The 18,843-nt window shown below is 46.8% G+C and overlaps 1 protein-coding gene and 1 long non-coding RNA gene across 4 annotated transcripts in view; one reads left to right on the top strand and one right to left on the bottom strand.

The window, feature by feature from the left end:
- Nucleotides 1-1,943: 1,943 nt before the first annotated feature.
- Nucleotides 1,944-18,843, top strand: part of PRC1 (protein regulator of cytokinesis 1) — a 20,606-nt gene continuing 3,706 nt past the window's right edge. For all 3 annotated transcript variants that reach the window (XM_028122089.2, XM_028122088.2, XM_028122087.2), the window contains exons 1-12: nucleotides 1,944-2,119; nucleotides 7,660-7,792; nucleotides 8,021-8,143; nucleotides 9,984-10,217; nucleotides 10,299-10,469; nucleotides 10,946-11,095; nucleotides 11,808-11,955; nucleotides 12,716-12,852; nucleotides 14,951-15,046; nucleotides 16,357-16,503; nucleotides 16,696-16,806; nucleotides 18,590-18,700. In XM_028122089.2, the coding sequence (XP_027977890.1) occupies nucleotides 2,109-2,119; nucleotides 7,660-7,792; nucleotides 8,021-8,143; nucleotides 9,984-10,217; nucleotides 10,299-10,469; nucleotides 10,946-11,095; nucleotides 11,808-11,955; nucleotides 12,716-12,852; nucleotides 14,951-15,046; nucleotides 16,357-16,503; nucleotides 16,696-16,806; nucleotides 18,590-18,700 (1,572 nt within the window). In that variant the 5' untranslated portion in view covers nucleotides 1,944-2,108. The remainder of the gene's footprint in view (nucleotides 2,120-7,659; nucleotides 7,793-8,020; nucleotides 8,144-9,983; nucleotides 10,218-10,298; nucleotides 10,470-10,945; nucleotides 11,096-11,807; nucleotides 11,956-12,715; nucleotides 12,853-14,950; nucleotides 15,047-16,356; nucleotides 16,504-16,695; nucleotides 16,807-18,589; nucleotides 18,701-18,843) is intronic.
- The window catches only part of LOC148163989 (uncharacterized), a 16,409-nt gene continuing 15,385 nt past the window's right edge, over nucleotides 17,820-18,843 (bottom strand). The window contains exon 4 of the long non-coding RNA XR_015768597.1: nucleotides 17,820-18,831. This is a non-coding gene — a long non-coding RNA (uncharacterized LOC148163989). The remainder of the gene's footprint in view (nucleotides 18,832-18,843) is intronic.

Below are 18,843 nucleotides of genomic sequence, written 5' to 3'. Positions count from 1 at the left end.
AAAAAGTGTCTACAGCTCACTCCATCAGCCGTTGGAAAGTTTGGTGTGCTGCTGACGAGTTAAAGGGTGTTGAAAGCTCCAGCTAAGGGGCGCCTGGGTGGCTCAGTCGTTAAGCGTCTGCCTTCGGTTCAGGTCATGATCCCAGGGTCCTGGGATCGAGCCCCACATTGGGCTCCCTGCTCGGCAGGAAGCCTGCTTCGCCCTCTCCCACTCCCCCTGCCTGTGTTCCCTCTCTCGCTGTCTCTCTGTCAAGTAAATAAAGAAAAAATCTTTAAAAAAAAAAGTTTAAAAGGAAAAAACTCCAGTTAAGTCCTTCTGAAAGAGAGAAACATGGTCCTGCAGGGGAAGCAAACAAGCATCCTTTACTTTTTCTTCATGGAAAAGGCAAATGAAAAGGAGTCACAGAAGTCATAGATGGCCAATACACTGAGGGAAAATGTGCAATTTCAGCTATAAACCAGCAAGTGCAAATCAAACAAGGGAATGACACTTTCTGCCTGTGAAACTAGCAGAGATTTAAAAGGACAGTAATACTCAAGAGCTCTTGAGGGTGAGAGGCTTCCATAGTGGGAAGGGCAAATTAATTCAATCCTTCTGGAAGGAGCGTTCAGTAGCTATCTTCTAGGAGTCAAATGTAAGAAAATAATGCAAGGTGCGATTTATGTCTGAAGACATTTGTAAAAATTACGCTCTAAATATCCATTGATGGGATGCCTGGGTGGCTGAGTCGGTTAAGAGTCTGCCTTCGGCTCAGGTCATGATCCCAAGGTCCTGGGATCGAGTTCTACATCAGGCTGGTTGCTCAGCCTCTGCCCCTGACTTGTGCTCTCTCTCACTCACTCTCTTTCTCTCAAAATAAATAAAATCTTTTTTTTTTTAAAGATTTTCTTTATCTATTTGACACAGAGAGAGAGCACAGGCAGGTGGGCCGAGGGAGAGGGAGACGCAGGCTCCCTGCTGAGCCGGGCGCCTGATGATGCGGGTGCTCCATTCCAGGCGGCTGGGATCATGACCTGAGCAGAAAGCAGACCCTTAACGGACTGAGCCACCCAGGCGCCCCAAAATAAAATCTTAAAAAAAAAAAAATACACACTGATAGCAAAACAGTTGAATTATGAGATACCTCCAGCCACAATATCATGCAACTGGATCACTGGAAAACAAAGCTGTATATAAGCATTTAGGGATGTAGCATATATTCAGCGAAAAGAGGATACAAAAGTGCTTTGATGTCGATTACGAGTTTTAAAGTTTTCGGATAACTATATAAACCCCTGTAATTTGAAAGAACCATGCCCAGGTGATCTCCATTTGTGTGCCAAGCATGTGACCTGGGCAAGTCCCTCACGCCTTTCAGAGCCGGTTCTCTCCTGCGTAAAATGGCGATAATACCAAACGGGGCTGTCGTGGAGATTAAATGGGATCGCTCTCTAGAAAGGTGCCGGGCCCGTGAGCAGGGACGCAGCGTTCCTTCCCTTGCCCTCGAGGGCACGACTTCCCGCACGTGGGGAAGGCTGCCACCAGAGATCAGCCCCAGGCTCGCCATCTGCCTGCGCGAGAGAAACGAGTTAAAGCGTCAGGCTTTCCCGCTGAGCCCGCTCCCGCCCAGCCGGCTGGCTGCGGTTCTCGCCCCTTCCCGGCGGCCTCCGGGCGGCGGCCAGAGCTTCGAATCCAAACAGTGCCAGGACGGGGTGTGGCCCGCACGCCGCCTCTGGCGCGGGGCGGGGCGGGGCGGGGCGGGGCGGGGCGGCCCTCCAGGCTCGGGCGAGACCCGGCGCCGGCGCAGACAGCGACCCCACCGCCAGTCAGAGAGCGAGCGTTTCCCACGCCCAGCGCGCGAGCCCGAGCCCCGAGCCCCGGCGCGCCGGGACCCAGTGCGCGCCCGCGGCTCGCCGCCAGGGGGCGGGGCTTGGCGAGGAGCGACGGGTCAGGGCGCCAATCGCGGGGCTGCTCCGCCTTCGGGCTCGGTTTGAAATTCCGCGGTGACCTAACGGCTCGCGGAGCCGCGGCTTGAAGCAAGACAGCCGGTGCTTGTGGGAGGTTGCTGCGCCCAGCCCCGCGCGGAGGAGGTTTGGGGCCTCGACGGCCGGCTGCCTGGAGCGTCCGCCATGAGGAGAAGGTGCGGGCTGCGGGAGAGTCGAGGGGACGCGGGAGGGAGCGACCCCCGTCCCGAGTGCGGGGCCCCCGAGGCGGCCCGGGCCGCGGGTGGTATGTCAGCCCGCGCCGAGTGAGGCCCGGGCGCGGCCGGCAGGTTTGGGGAGCGCCGAGCTGGCGCCCGGGCCGAGCGCCCCGGTGCGGCGGAGACAAGGCCTGCCGGGCACCGGCCCCGGCGGCCGCGGGCTCCCGAGGCTCCCGAGGCTCCCGAGGCCCGGACGCGCCGCGATGTCCGCGAGCCCCGCCCGCCTCCCAGGTGCTGCCTCTTGGCACCTGCGGCCTGTTCTAAGTGCTGCGTCTTTTGTGGCCCGGTTTCTCGCTTCCGTTTAAATAAGGCCGTCACCGGTTCCATTTATCCGCGTCTTCCGCGGGGCCGGGCTGCAGTGCTCACGTTTTACCTGACTCGGACAGATAGCCGGCTTTCCTTGCCAGTTCAGGAGCTCCATCGAGGAATTCCTCTCCGGTGGTTTTCACGACCCCCCGGCCGTGCGGGGGAAGGGGCGGCCGACTTGAAGTAGGGGCCAGACTCGCCGCACCGACTGTCACCTGTCTCATCCTTTGTCCCCTCGATTTTCCCTCCGTAGCACTTACTGCCATTTAGTGGAAGGTTTGCTTATTCATCACCTTTCTTTCGCTCTCACAAGGTCCACTCCAAAGGGGCAGGGATGTCAGTTTTGTTCTAAAATAAGGAAAATACCAGGGCATGGGGCTCTTGTGTTAAAATGTCTTGTGATAAAAACGTTAACCCTACTTTCTGAAAGGGGCGGGTGAGGCACCGTGATGATTCATTATTAGTTTGTAGTTATTGGTCAGACTGATTGCTCTATGGCTGTAGAATGTTCTTCCTGCCATAATTACTAATGCCTGTCGTTCTTTTTCAAGTGCTTGCCTTCCGGAGAATGGGAATTGAGTACAAATCGTGGTACCATTGGAAAAAACGGCCAGGGTTTTAAAAAATACAATAAAGCTGTTATTTTTTAAAAATCTGCCACACAATCTGCAGTGTTTTTTGGTTTGTGACTTAACTGAGAAACTTAGCTATGTTTACTAATTTAGCCAAATTGCTTTTACAGAATTAAATGACGTGAGATTTGTAGATCTCAGAGCCAGTTAAAACCAAAACAAATGTCTGTACAGCAAATGGACCGCTAGCCTCCAGCAGATAAATGGGCCACTAACTAAAAGCAGTATGCACACTATTGTTATAATGTAAAAGTTAACCATCCCTTGGATTTCATTACTTGAACAAATCTTATTGGGCCTGTTGCAAAATGGGTGTTTGGAATTACAAATCTTCTAGAGACCCTTCTCACTCGTGTACTGTTTTCAAAGAGTTAAAAAATGTTCCACCCTTCACAACATTCATACTATTTCTTATATCACCCTGAAACCTCTTTCTTTTTTTTTTTTTTTTAAGATTGATTTATTTATTTCAGAGAGAGAGCATGAGAGGGGAGAGGGTCAGAGGGAGAAGCAGACTCCCTGCCGAGCAGGGAGCCCAAATGCGGGACTCGATCCTGGGAGCCCAGGATCATGACCTGAGCCGAAGGCAGTCGCTTAACCAACTGAGCCACCCAGGCGCCCCCACCTTTTTCTTTCATTCCTAAGATTAGCCTTAACTTTGAAAAGACGGCCACAGTCTCACTCCTCCCCCAGCTCTGCTGCCACGGCCCTGGTCCGGGTCACCGTCCTTATCTCTCGCTGTGTTCTACTGGCCTTTTAACTGGTCTCCCTGCTTCTGCCTTGACCTCCTGAAGCTTATTGTCAACACAGGAGCCAAAATCCTCCAATGATTTCGTATTTTATTTTATTTTTTTTTAAAGATTTTATTTATTTGAGAGAGAGAGAGTACATGAGAGGGGGGAAGGTCAGAGGGAGAAGCAGACTCCCTGCTGAGCAGGGAGTCCGATGCGGGACTCGATCCCGGGACTCCAGGATCATGACCCGAGCCGAAGGCAGTCGCTTAACCAACTGAGCCACCCAGGCGCCCTGATTTCGTATTTTAGAGTAAAAGCCTCTCTGCCTTTTACAAAGGCCTCTGGAGTCCTGTTGTACTCTACTCCAGTCATACCAAAGTCCTTGCTCTTTCTTGAACCTACCGGGCACTATCCTACATCAGACGTTGGCATTTGCTGTTCCCTGTACCTAGATCTCTCTTCCCCCACATGTCCCATGGCTTGATTCCTTACCTCCTTTAGGTAGGTAGGCCCAGGCGAGTGAGGCTCAAAGATCACCTCAGGGAGGACTTTCCACCATTTAATGTAAGATTTGCTTTTTTTTTTTTTTTTTTTTTTAGATTTTATTTGTTTGAGAGAGAGTGAGTGAGAGAGAACGCAAATAGGGGGAGTGGCAGGCAGAGGGAGAAGCAGGCTCCCCGCTGAGCAGGGAGCCCGACATGGGGCTCGATCCCAGGACCCTGGGATCATGACCCAAACCGAAGGCAGACACTCAACCGACTGAGCCACCCAGGCGCCCCAAGATTTGCTTATTTATCACTTTTCTTTTACTATTAGAATGTAAACTCCAAAAGGGCAGGGATGTCAATTTTGTTCAGTGCTGAATCCCCAACACTTAGAATGCACCCTATATGTAATAGACATTCAGTAGTATTTTTGAATGAATAACTAGATGTTTCAAAAAGTTGTATGATCGTAAGATGCCCCAGTGCATTCTCTGTGCGTAATAATTCTCTTGATGCAATTACATGCCGCCTGTAAGTAGATTCAGATAATTTCCCTAAAAGTACAAATTTGAGATTTTTATTCTTCTAACACATCACCAAAAAGCCGAGGATACCTAGAAAAATACTTCCCAAGGACACAAGCGGTTGTAGAAAGGTCCAATTTTCCCAGTCTCTTGAAACTAAGTCACTGGACTGGAAAAGATCTCAAATGAATGATTTCGTGTGGCATAGAGTGTGATGGGTTTTGGTATATTCACAGAGTTGTGCAGTTATCACCACAGTCAGTTTTGGAACATTCTCATCATCCCTTCAAGAAGCCCATACCCATTAGAGGTCAGTCCCTTTTCCCACCTTCCTCCCTCCCCACACCCCAGCCCCACAGAACTACTGATCTACTTCTGTTTCTTACACATTTGCCTATTCTGGATATTTCATATAAATGGAATCCTATGATACATTGTCATTTGTGACTGGCTTCTTTCCCTTGGTGTAGTGTTTTCCAGGTTTATTGCCAGATGACATTCCATTGGATAGGTATATCACATTTACCTGTTCATTAGTGGATGGCCATTTTGGGTTGTCTCTGCTTTTTGGCTGTTATAAATATGTATTTGAGTTTTGTGTGGACATGTTTTCATTTCTCTTGGGTAAATACCTAAGGAATGGAATATCTGGGTTATATGGTAACTCTGTGTTCAACTGAGGAACTGCTAGACTGTTTTTCAAGGAGGCTTCACCATTTTTACATTCCCACCAGCAGTGTATGGGGGCTTGCCGTTTCTCCACATCCTTGTCAACACTTATTACTGTTTTGTTTTGTTTTTTTAACTGTCTTTTGTATTATAGCCATCTTGGTGCCTGTGAAGTGGTATCTCTCTGTGGTTTTGATCTGCATTTCACTAGTGATGTTCAGTGTGTTTTCACATGCTTATTGGCCATTATATATCTTCTCTGGAGAGATGTCTATTCAGATTCTTTTCCCGTGTGCTAGATTTTATGCTTCAGAAAAGTGATCACTTTACCCTCTGAATGTGTTACAGAGCTAGGCAGCACTGCTTTTAAATCTGTCAATATGTGAGCACTTATAAACTGAAGGTAGCTGGAAGTTAGAGGCATAATGAGCCTTTGGCAGGAACTCAGGGCCATTCATTTTACATTTATTGAACACTTGCTGTGCATTAGGGTCTGCTAAAATGAAGATGGATAAGATCTGGCAGTCCTTGCCCTTGAGTCTATGGTCTACAGGGTGGATGGGGGAGGTTGGGGGGAGAAGTGACTGTGAGGAATCCACAGCTGTCCAAAGAAGGTGATGGCAGGTGGAAGTTAATGTACAGAAGCAGGACATTATCAGCCACTGAGAGCTACACACGGCTGAGTGAGGGGCATGTCCAGGAAATGCTCAGAAGGTCAGTTGGCTGGAGTCTTAAGGAGTGAGCTGGTGAAAGAGATTAAGAGACAAACCTGAAGAGAGGTTTTAGAAAGCCTTTTCTTTGAAAGTGGTTGAAGTGTTTCCTGAGGGCAATGGGAAATTGTGAAGGGAGTAGTTCAGTAGAGGCCCGATTGGATTTTGTTTTCAAGAGAACCTCGCTGCCCTAGCTGTGCCGATTGGCCAGGGCGGGGTGGGCCAGACTGGAAGAGACTGTAGAGCGCTCCCTCAAGTATTGCCCCTCAGGGCAGCGCCCCAGGCTGGTCTGGCTCAATGCCTGGGCTTTTGCATTCAGATTGAATATTGACCAAGATGAGATCTTGTAGTTGTTTTTTTTTTTTTTTTAAGATTTTATTCATTTATTTGAGAGAGTGAGGTTGAGCACAAAGGGAGAGTGAGAGGGAGAAGCCCACTCCCTGCTGAGCAGAGAGCCCGATGTGGGACTCATCCCAGGCCCCTGAGATCATGACCTGAGCTGAAGGCAGACGCTTAACCGACTGAGCCACCCAGGCACCCACTGTAGGTTATTTTTAATAAAATGCAAAGATTAGGATTTTGATTGATGCATTCTTTTGTCTTAAAATTGGAGTGCCAGGGGAGGCTCTGTAGTTAAATTTTAGTTAATTGAGATTAGAATAATTAATATTAGTTGATTGAGATTAAATGCCTTAATTACCTGTTTACATTTCTAAAATGAAGGGAGTACAATAAATTCTTTCAAACACTATTCGCTATCTGGGTATTGATCCTGGCTATCTGGTATAGGCAACTGGTGTTTATGTGTGCCAAAGCCTTTCTTCATCTAGGAGAGGTGAACTTTTTTTTTTTGGATAGGGAAACTTTATTTTTTTTATTTATTTTTTAAGATTTTATTTATTTATTTGACAGAGAGAGACATAGTGAGAGAGGGAACACAAGCAGGGGGAGTGCGAGAGGGAGAGGCAGGCTTCCCACCGGGCAGAGAGCCCAATGTGGGGCTCGATCCCAGGACCCTGGGATCATGACCTGAGCCGAAGGCAGACGCTTAACGACTGAGCCACCCAGGCGCCCCGGATAGGCAACCTTTAAATTGGGATTTCGGGTTGGTTGAGCATACGACTCTTGATCTCAGCTCAGGTGTTGATCTTGGGGTATGGGTTCAAGCCCCTCGTTGGGTTCCGCGCTGGGTGTGGAGCCTACTTGAAGAAGAAGATTGAGTTTCCACAGTTTAAGGTGATACTGAATTTTGCTTTGCCAGTGTTGTGGTGTTTTGGAAAAGAGCTGTTAAAGCTGAATGCTTGTTTTCAATTTGTTTTATCCTGAGGCCACTGAGAAAGGAGTCTGTTTAGTTTGTGTAAATACTGCTTTTAGTCTGGGGGCAGTGGCTCATTTTCCTGGACTCTCTCTTGCTTTTCAGTGAGGTGCTGGCAGAGGAGTCAATAGTATGTCTCCAGAAAGCTCTGAATCACCTTCGGGAAATCTGGGAATTAATTGGGATTCCAGAGGACCAGCGGTTACAAAGAACTGAGGTTGTAAAGAAGCATATCAAGGTAAGTGAGTCGTACTGGTCTGTTTGCAGCGGGACAGCAGTACGGATACTGGTGTCCCATTGGAGATGGTTGGCGAAGTGCCACTGGAGTGTCACAGGCTCTTCCTGGTTTTGTTTCTATTTAAGTCCTTTCTTAAGAATTTGTAATTATGAAGGTTTTGGTGTTGTTGGTTTGGGGTTTTTTTCCCATTGGCCCCAAACTTTTATGGGACTGTTTTCTCTCTTGTAGGACCTCCTGGATATGATGATTGCTGAAGAGGAAAGCCTGAAAGAAAGGCTCATCAAAAGCATTTCCATCTGTCAAAAAGAGCTGAATACCCTGTGCAGCGAGTTACACGTCGAGCCATTTCAGGTACATGGTGGGGCCTTGGGGGCTCCTGCTTGTCTGAGATTTAGGAAGGAACTCTGACTTGGGGCTGCAGATGGAAGATTTCCTTTTAGAATCTTGGCCATAAAAAGTGGGCAGAATTTGCCACCTAGTTAATTAGTTCCAGCAACTTTCACTTAAGTAAAGAGTTGCCCTGTTGAGAGGTGGGACAGCTAGTAAGTGTTACAATCCTTTGATCAAAAACAGCTTCCTCTTGCCATCATTTTGCAGGGCATATAACTTTTTTTTTTTTTTTTAACTCTAGGGAAAAGCTAGGTATAGATGGTACTATGCTATCCTTTCTCCTAAAGAAAATGAAAGGCACTACCTAGGAAGCAAAAGTGACTGGTGATATAAGGGAAAGTTACCAAAAGACCTGCCTTTGTGGGTTTTTCATACCCAGTAGTTGTATACCACTGAACCAGCCAGAATGGCTACTTGAAAGGAAATGTCTCAAGAGCTGGAGTGTCTGGAGAGCATAGTCAAATTCAGAGCATGCAGCATTATCTGTGTATCAGGCTGAGAGGTTGCTGTTTGGTGGTCCAGCACAAGGCAGGGCTTGAATGAAGACACCAACGAGGATGAAATGAGTAACAAATAGGATAGCGGGTCCAAAATACGTCCTTGGGGAGGACCAGTAAAAATAGTGTTGGGATCATAAAAATGGAAACCAACGTGGAGCTTGGGAAGGTAATTCAATAGCTGTGAATGTAGGGCCAGCACAGGATGGCTATCGGATTCTTGGGTCCCTCTCTCTGTTACAGCAAGAACTACCTGGGTATCTAGATGGAGTCAGCCTAGGAGGGAGTTTCTTCTTTCCTTTTCCTTTTCCTTTCATTTCCTTCCCTATCTTTCCTTCCTTTCAAAAGATTTTATTTATTTGAGAGAGAAAGCACAAGCGGGGCGGGGGGCGCAGAGGGAGAGGGAGAAGAAGCAGACTCCCTGCTGAGCAGGGAGCCTGATTCAGGACTCGATCCCAGGGCCCTGGGATCATGACCTGAGCCGAAGGCAGACGCTTAACGACTGAGCCATACCTGGCAGCCAAGAGCAATGACAGTGGAATTTCCTGGAATCTACAGAAATGGCATATATATCATTGATTTTAGACAAATAGTTTCTTTAGTCATTTTCTTTTAACTTTCAATGTGAAATTAGGTGAGAAGTTAGATAAACTGTGATATATCTCCCTTAAATTATATGACAGTCTTTATTCATGAATGTTGAATAAAATTGTGTAAATTTTTAAGTCCGATAACTGCCACTTTTTTTCCTCTTGTTAATCAGTTGGAGTAGAGCAAGGACTATTGATTTTTATTGGTTAGGTGGTATTCTTAGGATTATTAGGATGAGCATCATGTTTTGAATTAGATATACTATGCTGTAGCTAACTCAAAGCAAGCTTTCCAGGCACTCTTCACCTCTTGCAAAAGTGTCCTGGTACCTTTCCTTATTTGAGACCTTTCTTAGGGAACCCTGTTTGTGCCATATTTTTTTGGCCATAAGTTGACATATTTGTAGGTTTAACTTAAAAGTCTGTCATCCTAGGGGCACCTGGGTGGCTCAGTCAGTTAAGTGTCTGCCTTTGGCTGAGGTGATGATCCCAGAGTCCTGGGATTGAGTCCCTTGTCAGGCTGCCTGCTCAGCGGGAGGTCTGCTTCTCCCTCTGCCCTTCACCTGGGCTCGCTCTCTTGCTCTCTCAAATAAATAAAATCTTAAGAACAAAACAAAAAAAAGGCCTGTCGTCCTAGCCCTCTTCCATTGTCCTTCTCTTCATTTGAAGAGATCCACTTGGAACCTTCTCACAATAGTACATTGTCTCCTGCAGGAAGAAGGAGAGACGACCATCTTGCAGCTAGAAAAGGATTTGCGCACTCAGGTAGAACTGATGCGAAAACAGAAAAAGGAACGAAAACAGGAACTCAAACTACTTCAAGAACAAGATCAAGAGCTGTGTGAGATTCTTTGCATGCCCCACTATGACATCGACAGCACCTCAGTTCCCAGCTTAGAAGAGCTGAGCCAATTTAGACAGCACGTGGCCTCGTTGAGGGAAACAAAGGTAAGCACTTGCATTCATACTTCCTAAAAGTCAGTTTTGACTTTCCTGTAGGTAGGTACTTGTAATCATTTTATTTTATAGGCGTCTAGACATGAGGAGTTTGTCAACATAAAGAGACAGATCATCCTGTGTATGGAGGAATTAGATCACACCCCAGACACAAGCTTTGAAAGAGATGTGGTGTGTGAAGATGAAGATGCCTTTTGTTTATCTCTGGAGAATATTGCAACACTACAAAAGTTGCTTCGGCAGGTAATGACTGCTCACATTATGGCCTGGGATCTCCATAGTGTCCAGAAATTTGAAAAAACTGACAGTTTTGTCCTTCTGTCTTAAATACGCCAGTGTAAGTTAAAAGAATGAGGGAGGATAAAGATAGTAAATAATGTATAACCTCAGGGAGTTTTTTTGTCTTTTTTTCTTTTAACAAAAAATGTATTTGTGGCTCTAAGAATGGAATTGAAATCTTGGATGAAATACTATTAGTCATGTGAATTGGCTTAGTATTTAATTTTTTTAATAATCTGAATCCTAATTCTTGGGGCTTGAGATCCTACCATAATGGCAGCCATACAGTTTGTGTTCAGAAGTCATGAAAACACACTTCTTCACAATCTAGTAAAAGTGCTGCTTCTCTCTGTGGGTCCAGACATTTCTTTGCGGGAAGCCACAGGGCTGGCCTTCTTTGTGCTGCTCTCTGCCATAACCATTGGCTCTCCTTGCTACAGCTGGAAATGAGAAAATCACAAAATGAAGCAGTGTGTGAGGGTCTGCGAGCTCAGATCCGAGAGCTCTGGGACAGGTTACAGATACCTGAAGAAGAGAGAGAAGCTGTGGCCACGGTTATGACTGGGTCAAAGGCCAAGGTCAGGAAAGCGGTAAGAAATCCAATGGGCACTGGGTCAGCAGTCTCTACGAGTGTCAAGTGTATTGTCTTCAACAGTGTCTGCCTCAAGCAAGCCTGTTTTTTGTTTTGTTTTAAAGATTTATTTGAGAGAGAGCATGTGCACAGAGTGTGCAAGAACACGAGCGGGGTCGGGGGTGGAGGGAGAGAAGCAGACTCCCCGCCGAGCAGGGAGCCCGATGCGGGGCTCGATCCCAGGACCCCAGGATCATGACCTGAGCCGAAGGCAGTCGCTTAACCGACTGAGCCGCCCCGGCGCCCTGCGAACCTGTCTTTAAGGCCAGCGTTCGACAAGGATGGCTGTAGCCTGCCCATCTTCTGTCCTTTGTGTACATTTCTTAGGTTTCTGGCTCCCAGGATATCAGCGTTATAAAAAGTGTTGACTGGGGCACCTGGGTGGTTCAGTGGGTTGGGTGTCCAGCTGTTGAGTTTGGCTCAGGTCATGATCTCAGGGTCGTAGGATCAAGCCCCACGCCCAGCTTGGAGCCTGCTTGGTATTCTCTCCCTCTCTGCCATTCTGTGCGCGGGCATGCACACTCTCCCTTAAAAAAAAAAAGTGTTGATTTACCTCTGTGGCTTTGTGTTATAATTTTATTTAAACGTTGTGGGGGAGGCTTTTGAACTTTTGTATTCCTATGTGAAAGTAAATGTATGGCAAGCACCTTTACCAGGTCTCTTTGTTACAGCTGCAATTGGAAGTGGATCGGTTGGAAGAACTGAAGACACAAAACATGAAGAAAGTGATTGAGGCAATTCGAGTGGAGCTGGCTCAGTACTGGGACCAGTGTTTCTACAGCCAGGAGCAGAGACAGGCTTTTGCCCCCTACTATGCGGGTTTGTACACAAGCAGAGGTTTTCCTGAGGGCAGACATTCACCAGCACGTATTTCCTCTACCAAACAGATACAGCTGCCTTTTCAAGCCCTGTAGCATAAATTGCCATTCCTGTATAATTAACATTTGCAAAAGCCATTAGGAAATAAAGGGCCTCTTGATTTCTGAAGTAGTAAATCACTGTAGCCTGTAGTTGCGAGGCTCAAGTCTGTCGGGTGCTTACTCCACACCAGGTGCAGTGTTAGACCCTTAACACTATTATCTCAGTTAATCCTCACCTCAAGAGAGGAGGACATGAAGGCACATAAATGTTCAGCAGCTGCACTCAGAGGCACACAGCAGGTCAACAGCAGAGCCCATGTTTGAGCCCGTGGAATCCATCCCCAAGAGCTCAACGGAATTCGAGTCTGACCTGAACGGAGTATAAAGATGACATTGTACTAAGTTTTTAGACATCTTCTGTGAGCAGGATGGAAAGGAAGACTGTGAAGGAAACCTAGAACAAGGCAAGAGGTGACACAGAACTTTGAGAATCTTCATCATCGGAACCTACACCCTAGCCCTTACTCCCTACTCGCCCCAGACTGATCATGTGACAGAGCTGGCTTTATCATCCACAGTATATACTTAATCATGTGTCATTGGTACTATGAGGAATAAAAACTGATTTCCATCTTGGGAGGATGAGGGTTAGGGATTAGTAAATTGGGATACTAAACACTAGAGGAATTTTTTAAAACTTCTGGACCTGTATCTTGCAGAGGACTACACGGAAAATCTGCTCCAGCTCCATGATGCTGAGATCGTGCGGTTAAGAAACTACTATGAGGTTCACAAAGAACTCTTTGAAGGTGTCCAGAAGTGGGAAGAAAGCTGGAGACTTTTCTTGGAGTTTGAGGTACCACCCTAGCTTCTGTTTCCCTAGAGTGCAATCAAGGGTTAAGGCCTGCCCTGCAGAGTCAGAATCCACTCTCCTTTGCTCTTTACCAGGTTTCTAATACCCTGTCTTCATCACTAAGTTTCTGAGTTACTGCTAACCCATCTGTGTTTGCAGAGCTCATCGGTGGAAGCCTAAATTAATGCCTTCAGTAAGGTAGAATTCTTGTGTAAAGAAGTCCAGAGGTAGAGCGTGCAGGGCAGGTCCGGCTGTTCTGCAGTCAGCGGTGTCCCAGGCTTCTCCAGCCCAGAAGGGGTGGACCCTATCCTCAGGTTCAAGGTAGCTCTAGAGCTCCCACTGTTGAGCTTCAAGCACTGCCCCTCCAGCCCCTCTGAGGGCTCTTCCCAGTCCCTCTGCTTGCACACCACACCAGCTGCCAGTGAGGCTGGGGGAGCTTCCGCCACAGATAAATTCAGGTTCCCCGGACAAAGGAAGGAGAGGGCGGATGTGGGGGCAGGCAGTTATTATTTGCTACCATTCCAACTTCTGTCTTCTTAGAAAGTTGCCTGGGTATTAGGGCACATTTGTATAGTCTGAATTCCTTTTCTTCTGAGAGACTTGGCACTCACAGCTTTCCGCAGAGCTTTCCTGAGCCTCAGGGCTGGGACTTGGGTGAGCCAGACGAGACATGCAGGGCACATGGAGACTCCTTCTCAGAGCTTGAAAGGGGCCATTAGTCGGGCGCCTGGGTGGCTCAGTTGGTTGAGCGACTGCCTTCGGCTCAGGTCATGAACCTGGAGTCCCGGGATCGAGTCCCACATCGGGCTCTCTGCTCGGCAGGGAGTCTGCTTCTCCCTCTGACCCTCTTCCCTCTCGTGCTCTCTCTCTCTCATTCTCTCTCTCTCTCTCTCTCAAATAAATAAATAAGATCTTTAAAAAAAAAAAAAAAAGAAAGGGGCCATTAGAGAATCTGAGTTCAACTCCTTCAAGGTTACAGGAGGGAAACGAGGACTCAAATGGAGAGACCTGTGTGAGATCTCACAGCTGTTTAAGAATAGATGTCCTACTGTTACTCCTTAACTTGTGGTTGAAAGCAAGAGGGAAGGGTAGTAAATGTCAGTAAAGAGCCAGATAAGTAAGTCTTGTGGACATGCCAGTATTTAAGGAAAAATAAAAGCATTACCATCCCCTGTAGTTAGTGTTTATGGGCAGTTAGCAATCAAGTGGTCTGGAAGGGGGAACAATTTCTTTACAAGCTTTGCCCCCAAATTGTCAAGATTGTTTGTAAAGTTTTCTGATGATCTCCAATTTTTGAGTGTATAAATCTAACTTATATGTACAAATTAACATGCTTAAGTTACTGTTCTGGTAAACTGTGTGCATGATACAGTAACAAAAAACAGAAGAGGAAGCCTAACACTTTACATGTTTACTTGCCTATTTTGTGAGTGTTAATTTCATAAAAAACGGATTATAAACCACCTAACTGGGCACATTTAAGCTGTGTTGTCAATATGCTGGAAGTGAGTGGGCAAGTAGGGGTGCCACCACCAAGCCCTCCCGAGTGTAGACCTCTCCCTTGTTCCTCCACATACATTCCCTATAGATGACAAGTCATCTTTGACATCTGAACCAAGGAAGGGAGCCAGTGACATTGTGCATTACATATTAAAGCCTATCTTTTATTTTTTTTTAAGATTTTTTTTATTTATTTGAGAGAGGGAGAGAACCATGGGGAGAGGCGAGGGAGAAGCAGACTCCCTGCTGAGCCAGGAGTCTCAAGCGGGGCTCAACCCCAGGACCCCGTGATCATGACCTGAGCCGAAGGCAGATGCTTAACCCACTGAGCCACCCAGGCGCCCCCTCTCTTGCTTTTAGATTAAGAAGGAAACCATAGTTTTCTTACTCGCCAGTGGATGATCTTGCATACGCCTGTGGTGCTCACACCCCACTCTCCTGTCTTAGGACACCACCATTTCTCACGCTGACAGTGGATGGGAATGCAAAACTCTCTTGAGTCTCCTTAGTATGTATCAGTTTATGAGAGCAAGGAATCTTAGCAGTAGTTACTAGTCTGATCATCTCAGGGCTTACTCTAATTAAAAGGTATTTTTTACAGAGAAAAGCTTCAGATCCAAGTCGCTTTACAAACCGCGGAGGAAATCTTCTAAAAGAAGAAAAGCAACGAGCCAAGCTTCAAAAAACGCTCCCCAAGGTAACATCGCCACTAAGAGTTTTTGGTGCTTGGCTACAAAATACCTTACTTTTTGTATAGCCTTTGCTTTCAATTATCTTGCCCCAGAACTGTCTTCTTTTCCAAAGCTTAGGCAAGGATGGTGAGTATATACCGAGCCTTCCTGGTGTAAGCACCTGAATATCAAGGTTTCTTAGCTTTCTAGGGCTGCCATAGCCAAGTGCCACAGACTTGGGGGGCTTCAACAACAGAGATTTATTTTTTCACAGTTCTAGAGGGTAGAAGTCTGAGATCAAAATATCAGTAGGGCTGGTTTCTTTGGAGGCCTCTCTCTCGACTCGTGGATGACTTGCCTTCTCCCTGTATCTTCACATGGCCTTCCTTCCGTCTGCATCTGTATCCAGATTTTCTCTTAACAAAGCCACCAGTCACGATGGATTAGGACTCACCTGAATGACCTCATTTTTTTTCCCCCCAAATGACTTCAACTTCATTAGCTGTATGTCCAAATAAAGCCACATTCTGAGGTACTGGGGGAGTTAGGACTTAAACATGAATTTGGGGAGGACACAATTCAGCCTATAACATAAGGCAAGCTTTTGAGAAAGTGCTGTGGGCTTCATTACTATTTTTTTTTTTTTAAAGATTTTATTCATTTATTAGAGAGAGAGTGTGCAGGGTGGTGGGGCGGAGGGAGGGAGAAGCAGACTCCCCACTGAGCAGGGAGCCCGACACAGGACCCGGAGATCATGACCCAAGCCAAAGGCAGACGCCCAACTAACTGAGCCACCCAGGCGCCCCTACTGTTGTCCATTTTAATAGCAGTAGTAATTGTTAGCATTTACTAAGTGCCAGATACTGTTGCCAAGTGCTTTCCATTTGTTAATTCATTTAGTTGTCACAACATCCTTATGAGGTTGGAATCATTTCCATTTTTATAGATGAGGAAATGCCCTGGGAACTTCAGTAACTTGCCCACCTTTTCATAGCCAATAAGAGGTAGAGTCCAGATCGGAACCCGGATAGTGGTGCTCTTAACCCACACTGCCTATTTCATGTTGTTCGTCTTCGCCCACTGCTGCCTCCAGCTTAAGGCACCAACACCCTAGTTAGACTCTGGGTTCTTGCCTTTTCCCACCTTCTTGTGTGTTACGAATGAACCATTACTAGGCTTTACTTTCTGGTCACTCTGACCTGTACCCACATGGGTCCAGCAACTTGACGTTCAGCTCATGGTCTCTGGGGTGGGGTCCTCCTTTGGGAGAATCATTTCATTCGAGCTTCATACCAAAGATTTGAAGTAATTAGCATGTCCTTGTCTATGATCCCAGTTGGAAGAGGAGTTGAAGGCACGGATTGAAATGTGGGAACAGGAGCATTCGAAGGCATTTGTGGTGAATGGGCAGAAATTCATGGAGTACGTGATGGAGCAATGGGAGATGCATCGACTGGAGAAGGAGCGAGCCAAGCAAGAAAGAGTGAGCGAGCACAGTGGGGGCCAAAGGGATGGGAATGTGAGCAGCCCAGGGTCTCTGCGAGGGATGAGGGGTGGCTGAAGAGGTCACCCTGGGTACAGGGACTGGGCACTTGATTTCTGGCCCTGCTTCTGTCCCATCTCAGGCCTGTTCCCTTCCTGAGATTTATCGCTGTTGCTTCTGACTTCCACACAGCAACTCAAGAACAAGAAGCAGACAGAGACAGAGATGCTCTATGGCAGTGCTCCCCGAACCCCCAACAAGCGGCGAGGACTGGCACCCAACACACCGGGCAAAGTGCGCAAGGTGAACATGAGGCTTTGTGAACCACTCTTTACGAGGGGCTGTTGAGGCTAGGGCTCTTGGCCACCTCTTGCCTCCTGCCCTACAGATGGGAGAGGGTTTGGGGGCCTTCCGGTTTGGGTTCCTCTAAAAGTATGAATGGAAGAGTATACTTAGCCCCAGCAGCAACTCAATAATGAGAGTCATGGAGCGGTCAGCTCGGATGTGTGCTTGTTGTTGAGGTCTTGGGTTAAACTCAGGGGAGACCATTGCTGCCAACAGTCTGTTAATGATGATGACCTTCAACGGTTCATCCTGGAATTCCAACAAGTGACCGTGGTATTCTGTGAAAGACTTTCATGTTTAGTAAATGGAATATTCAGTACTGCTCAATCTCTGGAGCAGGAAATTGGGGAGGATTTTAACCTTTTCTTTGATAAATGAAGTAGAGCGTTATTTCCCCTCTCTTTCCTCAGCTCGTACTTTCTAACACATAGATAGTTAAAGAATCACCTGCAGGGGCGCCCGGCTGGCTCAGTCAGTAGAACGTGTGACTCTCGATCCAGGGACCAAGAGTTCAAGCCCCATGCTGGGGCTAGAGGTTACTTAAAAAAAAAAAATCACCTGCAATAAACTCCAAGAGGACCACTGAGAATATTTGTTTTTCCTGATTTTAAGAAAGCTTTTAAATAATGTATTTTTACAAAATAGAGATTACATATAATTTGGATTTCTGCCTTTTCCCTACTTGGTATTGGTTGTGATTTTTTTTCATAGCATCAAACATTCTTCAAATGCACACTCATTATTAGCTGTACATTCTATCCTCTTGACATGCTGTCATTTATTAAACTAGCTCCCTGTTGTTATATAGTTTTTAAAGATTTTAAAGATTCATTATCTTAAAGACTCTGCATGCCCATGCTCAAGGCGGGGAGAGAGGCGGCGGGAGAGGGAGAGAATCCCAAGCAGGCTCCATTCCCAGCACAGAGCCCAGCCCGGGGCTTGATCCCACAACCCTGAGGTCACGACTTGAGCCGTAATCGAGAGTCAGACACTCAACTGACTGAGCCATCCAGGTGCCCCTACCTAGAGCTTATTATTATTTTTTTTAAGTTTAGTTTTATTGAGTAAAATTGGCACATAAAATGTATGCGTTCATAAGTTTTGACATATGTATACACCGTGAAGCCACCACCACAGTCAAGCCTGTGAACACAGCCGTGGCACGCAGAGTTTCCTCCTGCAGCTTCGTGTTCCCTTTGCTCCCTCACAGCAGCCACGGAATTGCTGTCACCACTGACTAGTTGGCATTTTCTCACATTTTATATACGTGCAAGTATACAGTATGTATTCCTTCATGGTCTGGCTTCTTTCATGTAGCATAATTTTTGTGAGATTCATCTACGTGGCTGCATATGTAATAGGTCACTCCTTTTTAACGGGGGCCAGTATTCCATTGCATGACTCGACCACGATGTGCTTATGTGCCTGTGGATGGACGTTTGGCTTGTTTGTGGTGTTTGGGCTATTACGCATAAAGCGGCTGTATCTGTACGTTGGTCTTTGGCTATCTGCTTTCATTTACCTTGTATAAATACCTAATTTGATAGATTTAGAAACAAAATGGCTGTACCATTTTATAGTTCAATCCAGATAGAAATTGGCTTTGAACACTTAGCACAGGTTTCCTCAAAGCTCTTAACCATGGAAACCCATCTTAGACTGTTCCCTATATTCCTTTCTCTCTAGTGCAGGGATGGGCTGCTGAGCATGTTAAATATGTTCTGTCCTTCTGTCTCCTTAGCTGAACACCACCACCACGTCCAACGCTACGGCCAACAGCAGCATTCGGCCGGTCTTCGGGGGGACAGTCTACCGTTCGCCCGTGTCTCGACTCCCACCTTCTGGCAGCAAGGTTAGTATGTTCTGCGTACAAGGACATCACCAACACAGCTCCAGCCTATTTAGGGGCCCCACCGGCTTGTTCCAGTTTCTAAGATCCCTGGATTCAATTTTCACTGAGATGCTGAGAGTAAGCTAGCTTATCTGTCAAAAACA

The sequence above is a fragment of the Eumetopias jubatus genome, unplaced genomic scaffold (genome assembly GCF_037043125.1).
Source record: "Eumetopias jubatus isolate StellerSeaLion01/CBP00866 unplaced genomic scaffold, mEumJub1_p1.0 scaffold_7, whole genome shotgun sequence".
In the NCBI taxonomy this organism is placed as follows: Eukaryota; Metazoa; Chordata; class Mammalia; order Carnivora; family Otariidae; genus Eumetopias; species Eumetopias jubatus.
The sequence above is the reverse complement of the archived record's forward strand: the minus strand, read 5'-3'. Positions and strand labels throughout refer to the sequence as shown.